The sequence below is a fragment of the Sphaeramia orbicularis genome, chromosome 4 (genome assembly GCF_902148855.1).
Source record: "Sphaeramia orbicularis chromosome 4, fSphaOr1.1, whole genome shotgun sequence".
Lineage (NCBI taxonomy): Eukaryota > Metazoa > Chordata > Actinopteri > Kurtiformes > Apogonidae > Sphaeramia > Sphaeramia orbicularis.
Window position 1 is genome coordinate 42,550,559 of NC_043960.1, and position 21,806 is coordinate 42,572,364.

General features: G+C 36.5%; 3 protein-coding genes across 5 annotated transcripts in view; 1 reads left to right on the forward strand and 2 right to left on the reverse strand.

Moving 5' to 3' along the window:
• Positions 1-243: 243 nt before the first annotated feature.
• On the reverse strand, positions 244-8,238 carry LOC115418167 (ras-related protein Rab-8A). Its single transcript, XM_030132555.1, has 8 exons — positions 8,087-8,238; positions 7,505-7,565; positions 4,690-4,750; positions 4,148-4,225; positions 3,892-3,981; positions 3,729-3,794; positions 3,476-3,526; positions 244-2,117 (listed from the first exon to the last, which is right to left on the reverse strand). Exons 1-8 carry the CDS (start codon positions 8,208-8,210, stop codon positions 2,028-2,030), a joined length of 621 nt encoding a protein of 206 aa, XP_029988415.1. The 5' UTR covers positions 8,211-8,238; the 3' UTR covers positions 244-2,027.
• Positions 8,239-13,129: 4,891 nt separating this feature from the next.
• On the forward strand, positions 13,130-17,838 carry LOC115418168 (40S ribosomal protein S27-like). The gene is made up of 4 exons (XM_030132556.1): positions 13,130-13,272; positions 14,524-14,632; positions 14,725-14,835; positions 16,489-17,838. The coding sequence occupies exons 1-4, from the start codon at positions 13,267-13,269 to the stop codon at positions 16,515-16,517; spliced, it is 255 nt and encodes an 84-aa protein (XP_029988416.1). The 5' UTR covers positions 13,130-13,266; the 3' UTR covers positions 16,518-17,838.
• tpm4a (tropomyosin 4a) overlaps positions 16,825-21,806 on the reverse strand; it is a 37,237-nt gene continuing 32,255 nt past the window's right edge. The window contains exons 7-8 of one of the 3 annotated variants that reach the window (XM_030132550.1): positions 20,553-20,622; positions 16,825-18,125 (exon numbers count right to left, since the gene is read on the reverse strand). In XM_030132550.1, the coding sequence (XP_029988410.1) occupies positions 18,043-18,125; positions 20,553-20,622 (153 nt within the window). In that variant the 3' untranslated portion in view covers positions 16,825-18,042. Of the gene's footprint in view, positions 18,126-19,466; positions 19,686-20,552; positions 20,623-21,806 lie in introns of those variants that run through there. The other 2 variants (XM_030132549.1, XM_030132551.1) reach the window with 2 other exon arrangements.

Genomic DNA, 21,806 nt, shown 5'->3' on the forward strand with positions numbered 1-21,806 from the left:
ACAAGATTTAGAATGGGAAACAAGAACATGAATCCAAAAGTAAAACTGACTTTCCAGAACAACCTCAAACCAAATTACAAGTATGTCAAGTCACACATGTATTTTCATTAAGCCACTTACTTGGTTTAATGTGTGTGTAAGAGCCGGTTTGGTCAGAATTGTGCTGAAAATGGGCAGTTTAAACAAGCTGATGATACAGATCCACAGGTTTAAGTCTGTGTGCTTAGAATCGACTGTTCAGCACCACTAAGAGTTATTTGCTCTTACTCATATACTGTATGTCTGAGGTGATTGGATTTTTTTTTTAAATTCAGTTTTCAGTTGTTTTCCTATTCTCGAGCCCGAAAAGCTCATCTACACAGTAAACGCAATTTGGAGTGACGGCAAAAAATAAAACAGCAGGGATCCTTTGCACAATGTCTAATCTCAAATAAAGCTGGTCAAGTCACAAGTGCAAAGCTTTTTGAGGTTTTCTATGGACCCGGACTGCATAGTTCAGATGGCCGTAATACTGGGCCAAAAAGAAGATGAGGAGGACATTCGAAGGGTGGAAGGAGGAGGAGGAGAAGGGTCAAGGCATCTGGGGTTCCCAAAAGCAGACAGTGTTGCAAATGTGTAAAAACTTCAAGAAAAGTGAAATACAAATGGTACTGCTGCGACAGGAAAGACCATTATATCACCAAATCTTACACATTTTATGTTTATCTTGATTGCTTTTACTTAAAAAAAAATATTTCAGTGCTCAGATGTTTTTAGGAAGCCCAGATGAGGTACATGGAAAACCTGCGCAGGAATATTGTTTGCTTTCAGTTAAGACTTGTGATAAACATGGTCAACAAATGTTAAGAGCTTAAGAGGAACAAAGGAAAAGTGCATAATCAATATGAACATAAAAAGGGCACTTTGTCATTTTGGTGCTATGTTTGTTTTCTCTCCATAAATATTGCTACAGCACAGCCCCTATCCTAGGCCCAGGAAGCAGGCATTTATAAGTTCCCCCCGTTGGAAATATCAAGACAAAGAAGGATAAATGCATAAAACAATGATTTGATCGTCACTGTGTTTCCTCGTGTAACTGTACTGTACTGCCTCCAGGTGTCAGAGTCGGGTATTGCTTCCCCACCAGGACAAGTGCATCAGATTATCCTCTTCCGTATTCAGACTGCGCTTTTCGATCCTGTAATACCGGAAGTGATTAACAAAGCAACTAGAAAAGGAATCTCTGTGCATTTACAACATACTTCGCTGATGAAACAGAGAAAAACCTGGGCTTCACACACATAAATTGCACATAGAAATTGTTCGTCAACAGAAATGGAATGTTACAGCCTAAGAAAATAGCAAAGACACATGAGGAGGAAAAGATGGACACGGAACATGTAAATCCTGATATGCTCTGGCACTGCTGTTTCACATGGTGAATCATCATGGATATTTACACACTGCGTCTATCTACAAGTGGATGTTGAAAAACAAAACAATACCATCATGTAAAATGTATCATCACCTCAGAAACTAGAGACACAAAAGTGGGGTTGACATAAAAAATTTGGAAGCCACATGGACAAATACTTTTGGAAGCGTGGTTTTGGTGATAATTGAAAAATGGACTTCAAAAAAAAAAAAAAAAAAAAACATGTAGGTGAAGACCAGGATGATGGGACGACAGTTAATTAACCTTCAGTTTTAAAACAGCGAACTATCAAAGACTGTAAGCGTTTGCAGACGGTCTTTAAAAGTCAATAAAATCAAAAGGATTAAGTCGAAACTGTCAATCGAAGCATGTGACGCAGATATCAGATTAAAGTGTGAAACAGAGGCCGCAGGTGTTGAGGAAAGACTGATAAAGGGAGCATTCGCTTTCCTAAGACGGGTGGAGCAGAAGACAGTCAGATGTGAACAAGGAGGATGAATAAAGGAGGATAAAAGAAAGATCAGAGTGTGCAGAGTGTCCAGTTCTGTCCAGTGGAGAGGGAGGGGGGAAGGGCACAGTTAAGGCGATGGTGGATGTCAACGCTCCCGCCTCCTCACAGGAGAACGCAGCGGAAGAAACTGCTCTTCTTCGGCTGCTCTGTAATCTTTACTCCTTGATTGCTGCCCTGGGGGTTGTTGCCCTCCTGGAAAACACACAGATGACAAAGTGCATTTTAAGAAGATAGGAAAAAGAACACTTAACAACTCAGAAGATAACACTGTATCACCCACTGGAAACTTCAGACTGGGTTTCTGCAGGTTTCAAGATGTCTGACTGAGTACAATGTGATGTAAACTGTACCAGACTGTTATGTTCACCCTGTGTTAATGTACAGAAGTGAGGTTTGGTCTAGACCATCAGGAATTAGAAAGTGTTTGGAGCTCTAAGAGGTTTAGAAGAAAGTTATATGAATATCATTGACGGATAAGAATAAAGACGAAGTGTTAAAGAGACTTGGAGAAAACAGGAAGCTGCTTTGTAACGCAGAGAATTCAGGAGATGAGCTTGTTGGTGAACATGAAAAGAAAAAAATCATGACAATTTGACACTGGCAAGAAAGACAGTAAAGTTTGGGTGTCTAATTTGAAGGAATAGCCTGATGTGAAGGGTGCAAATTATCAGAAAACTGCAGGAACATGTGAAAACGTAGGCGGAGCTTACTAATACCACCCACCAACAGTGTCTGAACTTTCAACTTTTTCAAAAACTTTTAAAACATTTGCAAAAAAAAAATAAAAAATTGGGAGACAGGCAGATGCAAAGAACGTGTGTGAAATTTGAAAAGAATGAGGTGAATAGTGTCGGAGAAATCGGTTGGACAAATTTTCTAAACTGTAATTTTCAAAAATGTAAAAAAAAAAAAAAAAAAAAAAAAAATCTAAAGGTTTAAATTCAGCCATCAAACTGTGCACTGCACCTCTCCTTGTGGAATGAATGAATAGTGTCTGAGAAATCAGATGGACAAAAATCTCAGACAGACGCCAGAAATTCATGGTATATCTATTACATATATACCCCAACGCTCTGGGGTGGGCAGGGGTATAAAAAACTAAAAGGCAGAGATTATGGGATGCCATGGTCCCCAGGACTAATGATACGGCTCATCAAAAGAAATAAACAGACCACAAGCTTGTGATTCTTCCCTATTTTTCCAAAATTCCAGTTTCTCTGACCTGACAATGTGACCCATGTGAATCACACAGATCCTACCCCCTTCTCACTTCTCAAATCTTCACCTTGACCCCTCTGCTCATATATCTGGTGGTGGTGGTGGGGTAGGGTGGTGGGTCAGGGTCAGAATCAAAGAAAATTAAAAAAAAAAACCACAAGCCAGGACCAGTAGGCTATCGCAGATGTTTGTCTTTTTACAAAGGTGTCGCGTTTTTCTGACTCGCCATTTAACTGCAATGCCTTTATAAGGAATGTTCCTAAAATCCAGATTACTGAATTTGAGACTTTGAAGGACCAGCAGAAACCCTGTCTATCACAGTTTTTACTTACCAGCTTCTTGTCCATTTTTGCTTTGATGTCTCTGGCCAGGGTTAAGAAGGCCTGCAGATATAAGACAGATTGCAAGCACTTTAGATATACTTAAATACTTTTATTGAGATTGATGTTTTAGGACATCAAATGAATATATGTTCTACTCTTGTATAAACATATATAAACCTAAGCAAAGGTTTTTCCACAGGATAAATTAAACAAAAATAAGAGAGGCGATAATATATTTTAACTATGAAAGGTGTGAGCTCACATTCTCCACATTGATGTTCGCCTTCGCACTGGTCTCCATGAACTTGATGCCGTACTCCAGCGCCAACTGTCACAGAAACAGGGGACGAGAGAATAAACACATGCAACCAAAGACCAAGATTTGAACGTCCTTTTGTTAGTGTTTCCTATTCCCATCGTCGTACCCTCTCTCCTCTTTCTTTGGACACCTGTCGCTTGTCATTGACATCACATTTGTTCCCCAGTACCATCCTTTCCACATCAGCCGAGGCATGCTGTTGAAGGGAGCAGGCAAGACAAACACAAAACCGATAAGTCATAAAAAACATTACATTAACCAAACTCCGATCACTTGTAGAACATCAAAGTAATCAAACAAGTTACTATAAGTATTAATAAAGATTTAGGTGAGCTACTTAAAAAATATCAATAAAATATTACCTCTTCTATATTTCGTATCCAGTTCTTGATGTTGTCAAAGGACTTCTCGTTGGTTATGTCATACACTAACATTATGCCCTGGAGAATTCATAAAAGCAAACATATGAACTCAGCCACCAGACAACAACTAGGACATTTATTTCTTCTTGGCCTATAAATACAGATGTGATAATTGTGTGTCCATTGTGTCCACACCAGCTTTTATTAATGACAGATCATAAGGTTTTCCAGCTAACCCTCAACTGCAGGCACCTTGAATACCAAAGGTAACAATGATTAACCAGCCTTTCTTAAAAACAATCATGCAAATTCAGGAATCCAGTTTAACTTGAAACTAAGGGAGAGACACAAAAAAAACAACATATCAAGGCGATGCACTGACCACACCTCTGACTTCCAAGGTGTGTGGTAAATCATTAACTAAAATTCAGGATGTGGCTAGGTATACGTCACAGTGCTCGCTGCTGAAGTGACCATCACAGCACCCATATAATCGATTATCTCTGAAGATAATCGATTATATGAGTATTAGCGAGACTTACCATGGCTCCTCTGTAGTAAGCTGTTGTGATGGTCCTGAATCTCTCCTGTCCTGCTGTATCCCTACATGGGGAGAAAAATAAAAACAATTGCACTTTTTGCTCGCTAAAGTGAGACACAGTGATCCTCATTGACCAGCCCGATGCATTGACATTACAGGACTGTAATTATCAGCATTCTGTGATTCAAATGGTCTGAGAGGAAACAAACCTGCACATCTTGTCTTATGAAGAATTCACAACAAAAACCAGCTGGAAATTTTTAGTGATTAATAAATGTAAAAGAGATAAACATAAAACAAAAACAGAAAACGGCCTGACTGTCATTTGTAGAGACAGCTTGATTATGTTGTCAAAACAGCAAAGACAGCACCTTCACTCTGACAACACACAGTGTAAGCCAAAGTGTCCAGATGTTAGTGATTTAGCTTCAGATCTATACAAACAGGGTTACTAAAGTTAACAAAAGTAAAATTTAAACAAGCTGCAAAATAATAATGTTTATAATGTTGAAAACAATAAAATTCTCATAAAAAAGTGCTAATCAATAATGCAACTTTTATAAAACTAATAAAACTGCAGGTAAAATCAGCTTTGTACAGAGTCCTGATATAGTCTTTAATCATGTTAATAATTTGTTATGTACATGATTAAAATGGTGCTGCAAACTATGGAACCAGTAATAAACAATGGTTACTTCGTTATGAATTCTTTCAACCTAATATTTTCAGCTTATAGAATGCTCTCCGCATAAACTCCATCTCCAGTGACATTTCTTTCTTCTTTATGTGATAAATGCACACTCATAGTGTAAGTTGGGCTGGGTACCAAATATGAATAGTTCATTTCATGACAGTAGATTTTATGGATACTACTGAACACCTGATAATAACCTGGTATTGTCTGATCCAAAATTCCCATAAAAAGTTCAACTTGAAAGTTAAAAATTCCAGATCTTTAATGCGTGGGAAAATGCTCAGTTAACTGCAATTTAAAACATAAACATTATGTACAAAAACACTGATGTTTTGTGGCATTGTTGGCCTAAGGTGTCACAGCAAATTACAGATAAAGTTGTGCTCTGCAGAATCCCCAGCCAAGCTATCTGCCTGTTAGGCTGCCTCTTGGCCAGGTTGTCATTGTAAATGAAAACTGGATGTCAGTTGACCTAACTGGTTGGTTGGTTGGTTGGTTGGTTAAATGAAAGAATGAATAAATACAGATGAAACCTATTATATTACTATATAATATGGAGAAAGTGAGTTCATGTGTGAGAAGAATAGAAGTGAACAAGGGAGTAGCTTTAGATAACAGTGTTTTCATGTGTTTCTATCACAGAGCCATACACAGAACCAAAACCAGAAGTGGTCATCTCTTACTGGCAAAAATATTTAAACTCACCAATAGATAATAATGATTAAATCCCATACCTCTACACTGTACTACAATGCTGCAGGAGGTTTGACAGAGGCAGGAGAGTAGGATTCTCTAACTTGTGACAATTTCAAAAAATCAAACCAAACCCTGAATTACAATGCTGTCTCTGTTGTCCTGACTCATCTTTGGTGCCAAATTTTTAGAAAAGTTAGTATGACTTTATAACAGCTATATGACCCAAACAAAAACATGTTTTTCTTCATCTTTGTGGAAATCTGACAGCAAGAGCTGTTAATGTAAAATGAAACCCCTTTATAGGGAACTGGTTGATTCAGAGATTTTAATAAAATACTTGAGTTGCTTCATGAGAAAATATCACAAGCAGCAATATATGGAAAAATACATTACAACTGAAACTTGATGTACAAATCTCTGAGTGGTTTACAGCCCGGTTTGTTTGTCTACAGCCCACATATTTTAGTGGAGCACGTTGGACAGATGAGTCTTTGTGATACAACTTGAGGCAATTTTAGAAAAAGACATTTTTCAAAGGAAGAACAGAAAAATTTGAGGTTTTTTTTTTTTTGTCTCTGTGCTTTTAGCTCAAGGACATGCCATCAGATATGTATATTCATGTTTCTTTTTGACATCATGTTTGAATCCAATAAAAATTTTTACATCAAAATTGTGCTTTCAGGAGTAAATCTCAACAGTGTCAATTCATGCAGTACACGCAAATCAACAACATCAATACCATGATATACTTATACATACTTAGGGTTGGAACTGTTACGGTTACACGTTTGATTTTACATATATTTAGCCTTTATGCAGGGTGCTTGCTCTTTACCCAAATAAAAATTTCAGACTTTTTCAAAACTGCTCTTTTTTCCCCAAAGACCCTGACTTTATGTACTTTTATACTTGCATGCCTACTTTTTTGGTTGAGATTATACCTGTTGAATGTAATAGAAAAGTTAATTTTAATAAATGTATTAATTATTGAATGCATAATTTGCAGTAAATTATGTTTTACTGACAGAAACATTTTAAAATATATGAAAATCACACAAACAAGTTTCACTAGAACCATTCCAGTACCGATCAGTAATGAAATCATATCCGGTTTTTATGTGCTTTCCCCCATTTCTTATCCTACAAGATTATGTGTATTTGAACATACTCTAAAATTTGACCATGAGAGAAACTTTTTCTATACTTCATTAAGACTTTCACACAAAATTCCAGACTTTTCAAGGTCTGGAAAACAGCATTTCAAAATTCCATACTTTTTAAGACTTTCAAGACCTGCACAAGCATCCTGTTTAGGGGATCACATATTTCATGTACTAACACATTTTACATAATATTTAACTACATACACAGATCCTGGTAAATTTGTTGTATTTACTAGACAGATGTAGTTTGTGAATGTTCTTACCATATCTGTAGCTTGATCTTCTTTCCATCTAATTCTATTGTTCTGATCTTGAAGTCAATACCTGAGGAAACACAAGCGTCAAATAAATCTCCCAATTTAGGTAAAGCAAGGTCACCTGACACTGAGCCTGACTAACCACCACAGATCAGAATGTATTTCTGAAACACAAAGTGGTTGTTGAGAGTATTAACGCACTGAAAAAAATAATGTAAGGGGTGCGAAGTTCAGTGTCCTGCTCTTATGAACACAACACTGCCAACTAGCTCTGACAGTTTTGTAGCCTGTTAGCCAAGCCTGTCATAATTTATGTATAGTTTATGTAGGTCTTATGTTACATCCTGGGTGTGGTAGTCACTCATACAGGTTATATATTGCTGGGTTTTCTGAGCACAAAGACTGATTAAAATATAAGTGACGGTTTTGGAAAATCCCGGTTTGACAAGTCGGCAGGGCTGCTTCCTGAACTAGCCTCCACAAAATGAATGTTAGCCTGAGAAGTTAGCAACAAATTAGCATGAAGGGATGGGCTGCTCCGGTACCACTTTATCACCAAACATATACTCAAGTCCAACCTCTACTCACCTATAGTAGAGATAAACGTTGAGTTGAAGGCATCTTCTGAAAATCTGAATAGCACGCAGGTCTTTCCGACGCCCGAGTCGCCGATTAAAAGTAGTTTAAACAAGTAATCGTAAGTCTTCGCCATGTTATTAGCTAGGTTACTACTGAGGAAATCCCGCCCGTGGAGCAGCTGCAGACGTCACCGCTCATGAGAGGGTGCAGATGTCTATTGGTCAGAAGATCTGTCACTCAGAGCTGTCGTCGTGGCTCCGGAAGTCCTCCGTTGCTGGCAGGGTGCGCTCCATTCGGTGTAAGGGAACGCCCAGACTATAGTCCTTTCATACGGACACATGGGTGTCTTCTGAGACGGGAAAACCTGGTACTTAAAACAAATAGGCTTTTTCAAAGGTTGTCAAAAGTTGCTAGCAAAGTAAGTGGCAAGTAGGCTGTCTGTCACTTCCTGTGTTGTTTAGAATGTAGTGATGTGTCGTGCGCAGAAGATGCTGCTCTAGGAGCCAGTGCTTTGTAGTGAATCAGGTGAGCTTCCAGTGGCTCATCTGAGCTCACAGTAGAACTTTGTTTCTGTTTGGCAGCATGGTGGACATGGGGCCAAGATGAGATCTTATCTGGAGGAATCCCTCATCCTACAAGAGGAGCCTGTGTGGCTGAAGTCAGGCCAAGGCCTCAGGCTTCCTATGCCTGGTGAAGGTGATGGAGGGGGTTCCTTCTGACAGAATCTACTTGAAAACAGGGCAGATACTTGGAGAAGGAATCACATCAGCCCATCCAAGCTCAGACATCTGATTTTTCTCAATGCAAACCGGCACTGAGGACATTCATACTGTTTGGTTCTGTTCCTGTTGTGGTTCTGTTTTGTGGATTTGTTTGCAGTGTTTTGCTCATTTGTTTTTCTGCAATTAAAAGTTTGATTAAAATATCAAACAAAAGTAAGAATGCTTTTGTGACAGAACAAATACACAAAATGAGGCAATTGCAAGGTTTCCTTTAAACTGAACTGTACACTGAAGGCAAAAGGGATTATCAACACACAAACATTCACCAACACACAATCATATTTACCAATTTAGGTTAAAATATGAGGCAGCAAATGGTACTAAATGAAGAGTCAGCTCTCCTTTGGGAGCTGTGCAACAAGAGCAGAATTTTCCATTACTATTAGAATGAAAGAACCTCATGTAAAAATGTATACTTATCCATGCAGTTAATGTTAACAGTAAGGTTTATCATTGACAGTCATGTAAGGTAATGCCTTTTTTAATGAAAAACAAAGTGTTGAATGTTGAAATGTTGAATATTTATGTAATAAAGTTTGATCATTTGTACACTTTATATTCACTAATATATATACACACCTGATCAAAATTTTAAGACCAGTTGAAAAATTGCATGAGTTTACATTTTGCACTGTTGGATCTTAAGAAGGTTCTAAGTAGAGTTTCAAAAAGCAAAAAGAAGAAATGGGAGTGAGACAAAAAAAAACTGAAGTGAGCAATTTATTGAAAACAACACTTAAACTGAAATAGGTTGTTCATCAGCCGATGAAAAGTTTAAGACCACAGCCTTTAAAAGCCAAAATCTGTACAAAAATGTGGATTCAGTGTCATTTTCTGTCAGGTATTCACACTGTCATGACCTCCTGATGGTAAAGGCAAAAATGCTTTCTCTCTTTGAACGTGGTTGGATTGTTGAGCTGCATAAGCAAGGCCTCTGGCAACGCGCCATCACTGCTGAGGTTGGACGCAGTCAGTCATTTGGAATTTCTTAAAAGATGCTGAGGGTTATGGAACAAAAAAGTCAAGCGGTAGACCCAAAAAAATTTCACCGGTGCTGAGCTGGAGGATCTGATTGGCTGTCCATCAAGACACAGGATGATCCTGGACCCAAATTAAGGCCGTTACTGGTGCCGACAGCAGCCCAGTAACCATCAGATGACATCTGCCAGAGAAGGGCTTTAAGTACAAAAAAACGACTTCAAAGGCCTCATCTCCTTCAACGCCACAAAATGACCTGTTTGGACTTTAACAGACACCATACATGGAACATTGAAAAGTGGAGGAAAGTTTTATTCTCTGATGAGAAAAAATGTCCCCTTGAAGATCCTGATGGCTTCCAACGTTACTGGCATGACAAGGAGATCCCACTGGAGATGTTTTTTCTAGGCGGCACAGTGGAGGGGGGCATGGCCATCATGATCTGGGATGCTTTTTCCTTCAGTGGAACAATGGAGCTTCAGGTTGTACAGGGGCATCAAACGGTGGCTGGCTCTGTGGAGATGTTGCAGGGGTCGTCCCTCATGACAGAGGGCCCTGGTCTGTGGTAATGACTGGGTTTAAAAACAGGACAACGCTGCAGTTCACAATGTCTGACAAAGGACTGAGAACAGAGGAGGAACGGCACTGTTTTGGACCATCCTGCATGTTCCCCTGATCTAAATCCAGCTGAGAACATTTGGGGATGGATGGAAAGGGCAGTTTACAAAAATGGACATCAGTTCCAGGCAGTGGATGCCCTTCATGAAGCCATCTTCACCACTTGGAGCAACGTTCCCACTAGCCTCCTGGAAACACTCAAACAAACAAACAAACAAACAAACAAACAAACAAACAAACAAACAAACAAACAAACAAACAAACAAACAAACAAATAAATAAGCATTGCGAAAGGAATTTTTGAAGTGATCAACAAGAACGGTGGATCTATTCATTGCTGAGTCCTTTTTTGAAAGTTTTATTTCTATTTGGGAGGTTTGAGCTATGATCTTAAGCTTTTGATCGGCTGGCTTGCTATAAATGAAAAATAATTTCATTAAAAAATTATAACTTTAAGACTTTATGAATTATTTGTATTAATATTTTTCAGTATGTCTAAATAATAATAATAACAATAATAATAATAATAATTATAATAATAATAATAATAATAATAATAATAATAATAAATTCTACTGTCATTGATGAAGCGTGTTTATTATTAATGTAAAAGTTACTATTACATGATTAGTATGTATTAGTAACATTTCCATTAACCATTACTTTATTATTATATTGTATTAAAGATACATAGTGTGTCTGCTTCATGTACATGTTTTGTATTTATGGTGAGAGCATTGATGATCAATGAACATAGGTTTCTAGGAAAAACTGAAGTTTTAGTTGTGCACTCCTCCAGCAGTCAAAAGCCACACTAAAAAAAAGAATAGAAAAAAAAAATCACCACATTTCTTTTTTTCAGGTGTATTATTCTATTACCTAAGTGCACTTACAATACTGCACTATTGGTACTTCTAACCTATTACTCTTGAGCATCTCCTATTTTCTATTCTTTCTATTTTCTGAAAGCAAAAATTACTTTTTATTCTACTATATTTATGACAAGTCACATCTCTGACTGCCCTAATTAGCTTTTATTCAAACCACTCACTAAAACTCACCTGTTCAGAAATGTTTCTGTATGTGTGACTGACATAGAGTGTTTTGCTATGATTGATTTGTAATATTGCTTTTACTAACTCTTTATACTTGTGCTGTACATTGTGTTTCCCATTTGTTTTATCAAAGCATCTTCGAGTACTAACCCTAGCCGAAATGCATTTACAATATAATTATTATTAATATGAAATTCAAATTGACCATCAGATTTAATAACCTGAGTCCACCTGTATTTTCAGTATAAACTAAGTCGAACAGATGTCCAAAGTGAGCTGCTGATGTTATGGTCTTGTAATGTTCAGTGTTCCAAGATCAACATCAGATGTTCTTCATTTACTTTCATTTACAATTGGATTCAATTAAAATACATCTTATTTCCTTATCCCATCTGTGAAGCAAACATGTCATGCGTCCTTTGCCAGATTCTTCCTTCACTCTTACTACAACAAAACCCTAATAATGTATTTACAAGTCAAATATGAAAAACAGGTTAAGAATTATTTCCAAAGCTGTAGAGTTACTTATGCAATGGTAGGCATATCCTCCTGAGACCCAGCAATGCAATTGTGTCCTGTGTAGGGCACAAGAATTTTACATCTTTATTAAAAAAAAAAAAGAAAAGAAAATGCTGTCCACTGCAAAGGACATTCCATAAAAAATGTTAAAATATATCTGAAAAAACTGTTGCATCATGCTGTTTCCAATCAAGACAATTATTAAATGTAAAAAAGCCAAAACTTTTCCTTTCCTGGTTGAGTCCATCATTAAAGACAGAACCATTACTGCATCATGATTAGAAGGTGCGGAGACAAATGCCCACAAGACAAATGCCCACAACCTTAATGAAAAAAGAGACAAATGCCCACAATATGTAGTATGGCATTATTCCAATGGGGGAACTATATGAAGCATGCAAATATTGCACATATTTTAAGTAGATATGTACTGCAGATATCTACAGTATTCAGTTGTTAAGCAACGATAGTCCAAATAGTTATGTCATTGTAACATTATTGATACAGGATCTGAATTTAGCCTTTATTACATAATAAGCCCTGCGATGAACTGGCGAAATGTCCAGGGTGTACCCCGCCTTCGCCCATAAGTAGCTGGGATAGGCTCCAAGTGACCCTGTGACCCTCGTGAGGATAAAGCGGGTTCAGATAATGAATGAATGAATGAATAGATAATAAATCAAAGAGAAAATTGTTTGTAGGATTTTGTTTTTCAGACATTTTTTTAAGAAACCTCTAAGAATTACGTAAATACTGAGATCAATCACCCATCACATTTGAAAAACTTGTTTAGTGTTTTATTAGTATTGATTAATTAAAATTAAAGTAGCAATGTATACATACTACAGTTTTTCTGTCTACAAAGATCTTAGAGGTTTCTTAAAAAAAACATCAGAAACAGTTTTCATATTATTCTGCACCTTTACTTTACATTCTTTTTTTATTTTGATGGAAATATTTCTGTCTTATGAATACGTGAATTTAAACATCCTGATTGTATGTCTTTTCTTTGTATTTTTTTTTTTTTTAAAGGTAATTCATCAACAGCCTATTCAACATGAACCAGCTCAACCAGTATTACCCTCCTGCTTATCACAGACTCCGCCCGCTTGGTGTGTCCTGGTACGAAACCCAAAAACTGCAGTCCATAAACAAACCACCATCGGCTCAGTTCAGTTCAGAGACAGTGAACGACTCATTTCTGATTACCATATCATCCGTAAGTGAAGAGAATAAAATGCCGGTAAGTTATTGTTTTGTATTGGTTTATATTTCTGCTGAAACGTTTTAAATAAGTTGCAGGTTGTTAGTATAATATCCCAGAGGAACAGTGTGATGATAATTATCAGCTACCAACTGAGAAATGTACCTTAAAATAAAACAAACAAACAAAAACAGGCAGAACTATGGGTTTCTTCATCAGCTGATAAATTAACTGCACGAATGTTTCTAAATGTATTGATATAGTGTTTTGTGAAGACAAGCCATATGTATGTATGTATGTATGTGCATGAGTCTGGACTTGTCTGGACATGTCTGTGTGCGCATGTTCTCAACAGCAGTTCTCCACTCAGACTGTAGGGGGCAGACTGGAGTCAGGACAAACCAGTGTCAGATGTAATCCTATATATGGCACTCAGAAATACCGTGAAATTCCAAATTTCAACCTCAGTGTGTTATTGCAGGACATAACAAGACTTTATTTTTGTGTGTGAAAGTTTTCTTTTTTTAATTATTCAAATTTTTATTCAGAACAGTCTCATTAGTTATTATACAGGACATCAATGTTACAAAGCACACTGTTCTCTTTTTTTTTTGTTTGTTTTTTTTTTTTGTTTTTTTTGAGAAGAAAAAAAGGGGATCAATAATGCTCACTGAAAGGGAGTAAAAGAGAAAAAAGTAATATAAGTAAATTAAATAAGTATGTAAAAAATGGATAATAATAATGATATTAACAAGTTTGTACACATATCCAGCCACACTATTTGTGAAAATTTTCAAACATTTTTATCGTCATGTAGAAAATCAAGATCAGTGAAGTTACCATGTTTGGTTTCTTGCAAAAAAAAGCAAGAAAAAATAAAAATAAGAAAAATTGAAAAGTATGTATAAAAATACAAGTAAAACATGTCATGTGAAAGGAACATGTATTTTAGAACATTAGAACATCCCTTTTAGAACATTAGACTAACATAAGTGCAGATCCAGACCCCTGTCCACATCCACATTATCCCTTTGAACATCATTCCTTACATTAGTACCATTACTTCATGGTACCTAACAGAGCAGGTACACTCAGTGTTCATGCAGAGGTGGACCTTACAGACCCTGTAGACCACATTGGACCTGAGATTGTTGACTCACTGTCCTCACTGTAACTTTTACTGTCACTGTCTTGTAATGTGTGCAGAAGTTACCAAAAATAGTCACTTGCCCGATAAAGGGTTATATGATGTTGGAAAAAAATAATATGGTTTGATGTTTTGAATTTCAGCTGGCTAAGGATCTGATGCATCCCTGTTTTGCGGAGGAGAGGAGAAGACATAAGAAGAAGAGGCTGGTGCAGAGCCCCAACTCCTACTTCATGGATGTCAAGTGCACAGGTTGGTACAGCGCTGGAGTGTGTTGGAGATTATTCTATATTTGCCTCTTTGCCCTCACATGTTTCCTTCTCCTTTCATTTAATACCGCTCAGGCTGCTATAAGATCACCACTATCTTCAGCCATTCCCAGACCGTGGTTCCATGTTCTGGCTGTTCACTGATCCTCTGCCAACCTGCTGGAGGCAAATGTAGACTGACAGCAGGTAAACAGGTCCAGCTTCTCTTGTTATATCACTGTTATTATCAAAGGTTTTATAAGAGGGTTGGTTCAGTTTCAATTTGACAAATCTATGTCGGTATTTAGTTTTGCTTTCTTTTTTGCATGGTTTTACGGGTGGTTTTTCAGGTAGTACATGGACCTTAATTTACAGTATAAGAATCGAAAACAGTTGGAAGAAAGATTAGGGCCACAGGAAAAAAAAGAAAAATTAAGGTCCAATTCATTTTATTTATTATTATGCTGAGGAAAAAAGTCAGAATTCTGAGATTAATGTCAGAATTAAAAAAAAAAAAAAAAAAAAGAAGAAGTCAGAATTCTGAGATTAAAATCAAAATTCTGACTTTTCTCAGAATTTTTTTTTCTGACATTCAGCGAGAGTACAGCAGGCTGACATAATGACAGATTTAGGTGATTTTTCATGTATCTCAGGGGTTCCAGAGGAAGCCATTTCACTATTAGATGAACAAAAGGAAGGGACACAGGTATCAGTGGCTTTTTTCTTCAAATTTACATAAACAAGTTTTAAAACATAACATTTAACAAGATTTAAGTCAGAATTTTGACTTTAATCTCAGAATTCTGACTGCTTTTCACAGAATAATAAAAATATATATATATTGGACTTTTTTTTTCTAGTAGCGGAATAGAGTAGAATAGAATACAATTTGCAGGTGGTCTCAACTAGTGACAGTGCACTTACATCTAAATAACATAAGATACAGACGTGCATTTAAAAATATATATAGTGTGCAATGAAAATAAATATGAAAAATATGAAATATGTGCAAATTAGAAATATACTGGATGAAAGGGTAAATCTTTAAAAATATAAAAGTAGTATAAAAAAGTGTAAATATAGATAACCCATTTGCCTTTTTTCAAAATGCAATTTTTAACAAGAAAAGCACTCGGACAGCACAGACTTCTCCCAAGACAGATCTCTTGCCCACCCGATCACCACCAAAATGTAATCATTTCTTCCTTGTGCCAGTATCAACATTTCCTGAAAATGTCATGAAAATCCATCCATAACTTTTTGAGTTATCCTGCTAACAAACAAACACACAAACAAAGCAAAGCGATCACAATACCTCCTAGTGGAGGTAAAAATTCTTTTTTGTCTGTTATATCTTGAAAATGAGTTGACTTCATCAGTGAGATAATTTTTGTGTTTATCAGATCTACTTTTTCAGTGTTGTAATATTACAGATATTACACAAAGTAAAAATGCATCAGTTTTAATCAAATAAAAACTGAAAATCCATAGCAGAATCTATGCCAGCACAGACCTGAGAAAATCCTGTGAAATATGAATTTAGTCATTTCAGTTCTGTGTATCATGAACTTAAGTGCATACTATGTTGTTCAGGTGACTTGGTGAAGCCAGCAGAGAACAGTGAAGATTATATTGATCTTATCTATATTCTATATTCTAAATGGTTTTAGTTTGTGTGGAATTATTTTATTTCACTAATAAAATGATTTTTCATAGTAAGTCTTAGTTTTGATTAAGTTCAGTAATGCTGCTGGGTCTGGGAGCAAAACCTGCAAAAAAGCTAAAGGTTCAAGTTGCATCACTGCTTTACTTGCTAAAACAGACTAATTATTAATAAATATTTTGTTTCTGTCCATTTAGGCTGTGCCTTCAGGAAGAAATATTCCTGAGTGAGAGTGGACCATCGATAAATGAGTTCGAACCTCATTGTCTGCGTTTTGGATGAAGGATGATTTTACGTCCTCTGAATGTTGATTATGAATCACGCCATCTGTGGGGGTTCAGGTGGATGGAGGTGAACAGCAGCTATGTGATATGAATGATCATACAGATGCAGAGTAGATTCCCTCACAATCAAACTGAACTGTATGTGTATTAAATTTAAGGGATCAATCACGAACTTCTAAAAATGTATCTAATCCATGAAGAACATGTTCTGTAATCATCCAGATGCACAAACAGACCATTTAAACCATGACTTTTGTAAAACATTTATTAGGTTGACAAGAAGGGGGTTGGTGAGTGAAATCTTTAAAAATGCTCTCAGTCAAATTATGAGATGCTTATCTGTGGCACTGGCATAAAATGAAACCACAATGACCATTATAAACAAAAATAAAACATTTGAAGGATTTTCTGACTGTCAAATGTGTTCTTTGGTCTTGAGAGTTCCCTATAGGCAAAAAAGAAGTGGTATAAATGAAACAAAAAAGGGGGAAAAAAAAGTCAATGCAATACAACTTCTCAAATACCTAACCTTATTCTACTATATACAATAAGTATCCACGGTTGAGAAAACCTGCCTGAGCTTCCAGTAGTGTGGGGTTCAGCTTGCTCTTTCAATACCATATGTTGTAAATCTAGTAAATAACTGACTACATTCTGGCTTATTGTTGGTGTTATTGTGCTGATGGTATGGTCAAGCTTAAAGAAAGGCCAGTCCAGCACTTCCACACTATAAGGAAACATAACGCACTGCATGTTCTAGATATTCTGTCCATCTCCAACATGTAGAGCAGCACATTGACTTGTTTATTAATAAAACCTTTCCATAAGATTTGACCACTGGAGTTTTAAAGCAAACACAATGATTAAGGATACAGAGACGGCACCAACTAGTGGAACACCCGCATCTTCAGATCACACAGCATGAGAAGAACAACTGTGGACTGACTTTAATGTCACCACTGGGTGGCACTTCAGAGCCTTCAATGTACACTATTAGAATGGAGACCAAGCAACCCCCCCCCCCCCATAGCCATCTGTAGTATATTGTGAACATGACCAGAAGAATTAGACAGAGGCACGTAGAATGTAAAATGGAGCCAGTTTTAAAGTGGTTGAGATACTAAATCTGAGGTTTGAGTTTAGATGCCAGTTCTTTCTATTTATAAAAGTGGTCAAAAGTCATTCCAGGAGACTTTTTGCAATCACAAGTGGAGATACAAAAAGAAGCAATAGGTTCAAAATGACTTTCTCATCTTAAAAAAAAAAAAAAGAAAAAAGAAATAAAGTTGTGCCTTACAAAAAAACAAAACAAAAAAAAAACATTAAGGGTACAAGCATTAAGTTAATCCCCCTTTTACATGGGGAATAAGATTTTACAGCCAAAACTGCGGAATGGAGTCGAACATTGATGGAATGAACGATACGTGATGATCTTGCTTTCTCTCCAGCTCCCTCTCGGTGTGTTGTTTATAAGCTGTTCAGTTCCTGCAGGGTCTGGTCCAGGACTTTATGCATGCCCAGATTTTCCTCTTTGGCACTTGATAATTTCTCTGCAGAGAAAAAAAGCAAAGCGACAAGGTGAACAACCCTGGACCATCAGCACATTCTTCTTGGTGCTCAACAGCTGTGGTGGATACTTGTTCACCTTCACAGGTTTGTCGAACAGCATTCCATATAAAACTGTACAGAGGACTGTTTTATTGGACAGATGTTTTGCATAACTGCTTTAGTTAATTTGTGCCACATGCAAAAAAAAAAAAGTCAAACTTCTGTGTCCATGCACAAACTGCTAACTACATGGACACCTTAGAGGACTGGTGCGTTTCACTCATTAGCTCTTTGAATAAAGCTTCCATGTGTAAATAGCTCATATGTTAATGACAAACAGCAAAACAAAGAGTTAGATTTTAAACCAGTGTGTTTTTTCTAAAAGGAAGTGAAAACTGTATTAATTCACACAAACACTAATGTAAATCTTACCAGAAAATCTCACCTGTTGTAACTTGCTGATATTTAGTATCAACCAAATGCATAAAATAAAGACCCAGTTCCCTAATTACACAAATAAGAGGGAATGACAATGCACACATAGATGAGGATATTAAAGGAATGTACTGCAGCCAAACAAGTTAGAGCTGGGCGATACAGAATCACATCCGGTCAATATTAATCAAAATTATTATATCGACAAATGTCAAATCACTATTTTTAATTTATTGATTGATTGGTTACTTAAATTAATTCTTATTTAGTTTAAATGACGATTTTAAGGCCTGAGTGAAAGTCAAAGACATTTTGTTTGGTTGATTTTAAGTTATTCATAGAACATTCAACCAACAAAAATAATGTAAAAAACAAAAGGTAAATATTCCACAGGGTGACAAAACCATGGAGAAAGATAAGACAAGAAAGTAAACGAAGCAAGGAGATGACTAAGACAAATAAGTAGCCATAAAAAAAACAAAACAAAAAACTGTTGCAATAAGACAACGTAAAAGACGTACAAAGACAAAAATTGTGTGAAGACGGAGCAAGACACAAAACAACGCAACATTACAAAAGAAGACAGACATAAGAAAATAACATCACAGTAGGTTATCTGGGCCAACACCTAGCAAATCCAACATTTCCTAAATCTGAAAAAAATAAGTTCTTCTTCCCAGATACGAAATTTCCAAAATATGCAAAAAAAAAAAAAAAAAGTAGTAAAAGTAAAGGAAAACAACAAAAAATTGAAAACATTAAAAGTAGTAGCTTCAGATGAGAATGTAAAAATATCCTAAAGTCAAAGGAAAGACTATATCATGATAAATGTCCTTAGTGTTTTATCGCCCAGCCCAAACAGAAGATATACACAAGAATGAACAATCAAGAAGAAAGCTCCACAGTAGGAAAGAGAGTGACTTTTTTAATGATTTTTGCACAGTCATATGGTCAGAAGGCACATAGGATGCACAGAAAGTGTAGCTGAAGAGCTGAATGTTCTGTCAAAGGCAGAGGGATGGGAAAAGGAAACAGAGATGGGAACTACAGAGACGTCATGTCATTGAGGGCATGGTCCAGCTCCTCACTAATGGCCTTGTACTTCAGCTTCTGAGCGTACAGTTCATCTGGGGGAGGTCAGAGGTCGACAGGTACAAAGACAGGGCAGGTGTCAAGGGCAGCAGCAACACAAACAAGCCAGGAAAGTAGGACGGAAAAATGAGGGACAGATGGAGGCAAAGAGCAGGAGGAAGGAGAAGGAGAACACAAAAAAAATAGGTCAGCCCATTTAAAGAAGCAGGAACACTAGAAGACAGAACGATGCACAGACCAATTTATTTTCAACCCCTTGTTCTGGGTGAGCTTAAAGCGCTTGAGTTGGTTCTGAATGTCTCGTAAAACTGACCCGGTGCCTGTAAACTAACTGCATGTGGTGAATAATGTTGGTCCAAAACACATGTGAGCACATTCTGTCCTCTTTGCAGTGCGGCTGACATGGACTAGACGTCCTTCAGAAACAAGGGGCTTTTATTAGCTTGTCTTAGGTAAAAGAGTTTCCACACATTTGGCAGAGAACCTTTTCCTTTTCCACTCAGAAATATTTCCAGAGTTGCTGAAATAGGACACCCCTTTAGGGATCTGTATCAACTCAACTATGTAACTGTTCATGTACGCATTAAGATCTATATGATTAGAAGCAGCCTCTGACCTGCAGGAAACTACACTTATTTGTTCTGCTTGTCAAACATCTGACTGAAAGTACACGCATACTTGTGTCCAGATTCTTAGTTTTTCATTCCACATAAGACAAATATATATATATATATATATATATATATATATATATATATATATATATATGTATGTATATGTTTTTTAAAAAAAACTGTACATGCTGTTGAATTGACTAAACATATTGAGGGAGAAAAAAAAAGTGATTTTGGTGCAAATACTGTAGTGCAGGTCTTCCATATTAAGATGTATTGAGCTCATACCTTCCAGGTCATCAATGGATTTTTCCAGTTTTGCCACTGTTCTCTCTGCAAACTCTGCACGGGTCTCAGCCTGAACAGAGAACAGGAAAACACACAGTAAGAAACAAAGTTTAAAAAAAAAATAAGTGAAAAAGTAAGCAGAGCTTACTAATACCCCCACCCAGTCACACAACACTTTACCCCTCCTACTCACTGATACCCTGCCTACCTAGGGATTAAATTTGAGTCTTAACTTTGAATCTTTTTTAAAACTTTTCAAAAATAAAAAAAAAAAAGAAGGAAAAATTGACAGAAAGGCACATGTAAAGAACATGTGTGTGAAATCTTAAAAGAATTAGGTGAATAATGTCAGAGAAATCAGTTGTTGAAATTTTCACGGATCAAAAAAAAAAAAAAAAAAAAAAACAATCCAAAATTAAAATTCAGCCATCAACAGATGAGGGACGGATGGAATTCCTGGTATATTTATATACCCCAAACCGCCATCTATAAAAATACAAAAAAACAAAACAACAACCCCACATACCAAGACTGGAATACTTTTTCAAACATTTGTGTACTTTCAGTGATAACATTTTGCATTCAGTTATTATTAAATTTGCAGTTTATACTTTCTACCATGTACATTTGGTTTTATAATTTAGTTCATTTAAACACTTATCAGTAATATATCATACTTAATGTTGATACATTCTGAAAATGAAGTAGACGGATGGAAACCACAGTGGCTGGTTTAAATGGACTACTATTTGAAAATGCTTGAGACACTGGATTATGTGAAAGAGGAACTCAAAAAGACACATGGCTTTAGGTTTTTGGTTGTTTAATACTCAACCTAACACGTACAAGTGTTACAGTTGCTTTCTATATAGAGTTACAGTTCATTGCTTAATAGACTGATATTACAGTAAATCATTGAGCTTTGCACTGATACTAATATGAAAATGAAAATGTTATGCCAATAAATGATGCTTGCATATCAACATGCTTATATATGATGCATTAGCAAATTGTTTGATATGGTATTTTACTGTATTTACTTGTAGCAACCAATCATTTAACAACTTAGTGTCTTTGTCATGCTAACTAAGACACCGGTCTGTTTACTGTTGTGCGTTACAGCTTCACTCACACATTTTTATCTGTCAGTGAAGGAGAAAGACTCTTGCTTCCTGACTTGTAAAAATCAAGTTTGGCTGGATATTAAGTATGTTAACATACTAAGTGTATAAAATATGTAGTGGGAACAGGGCA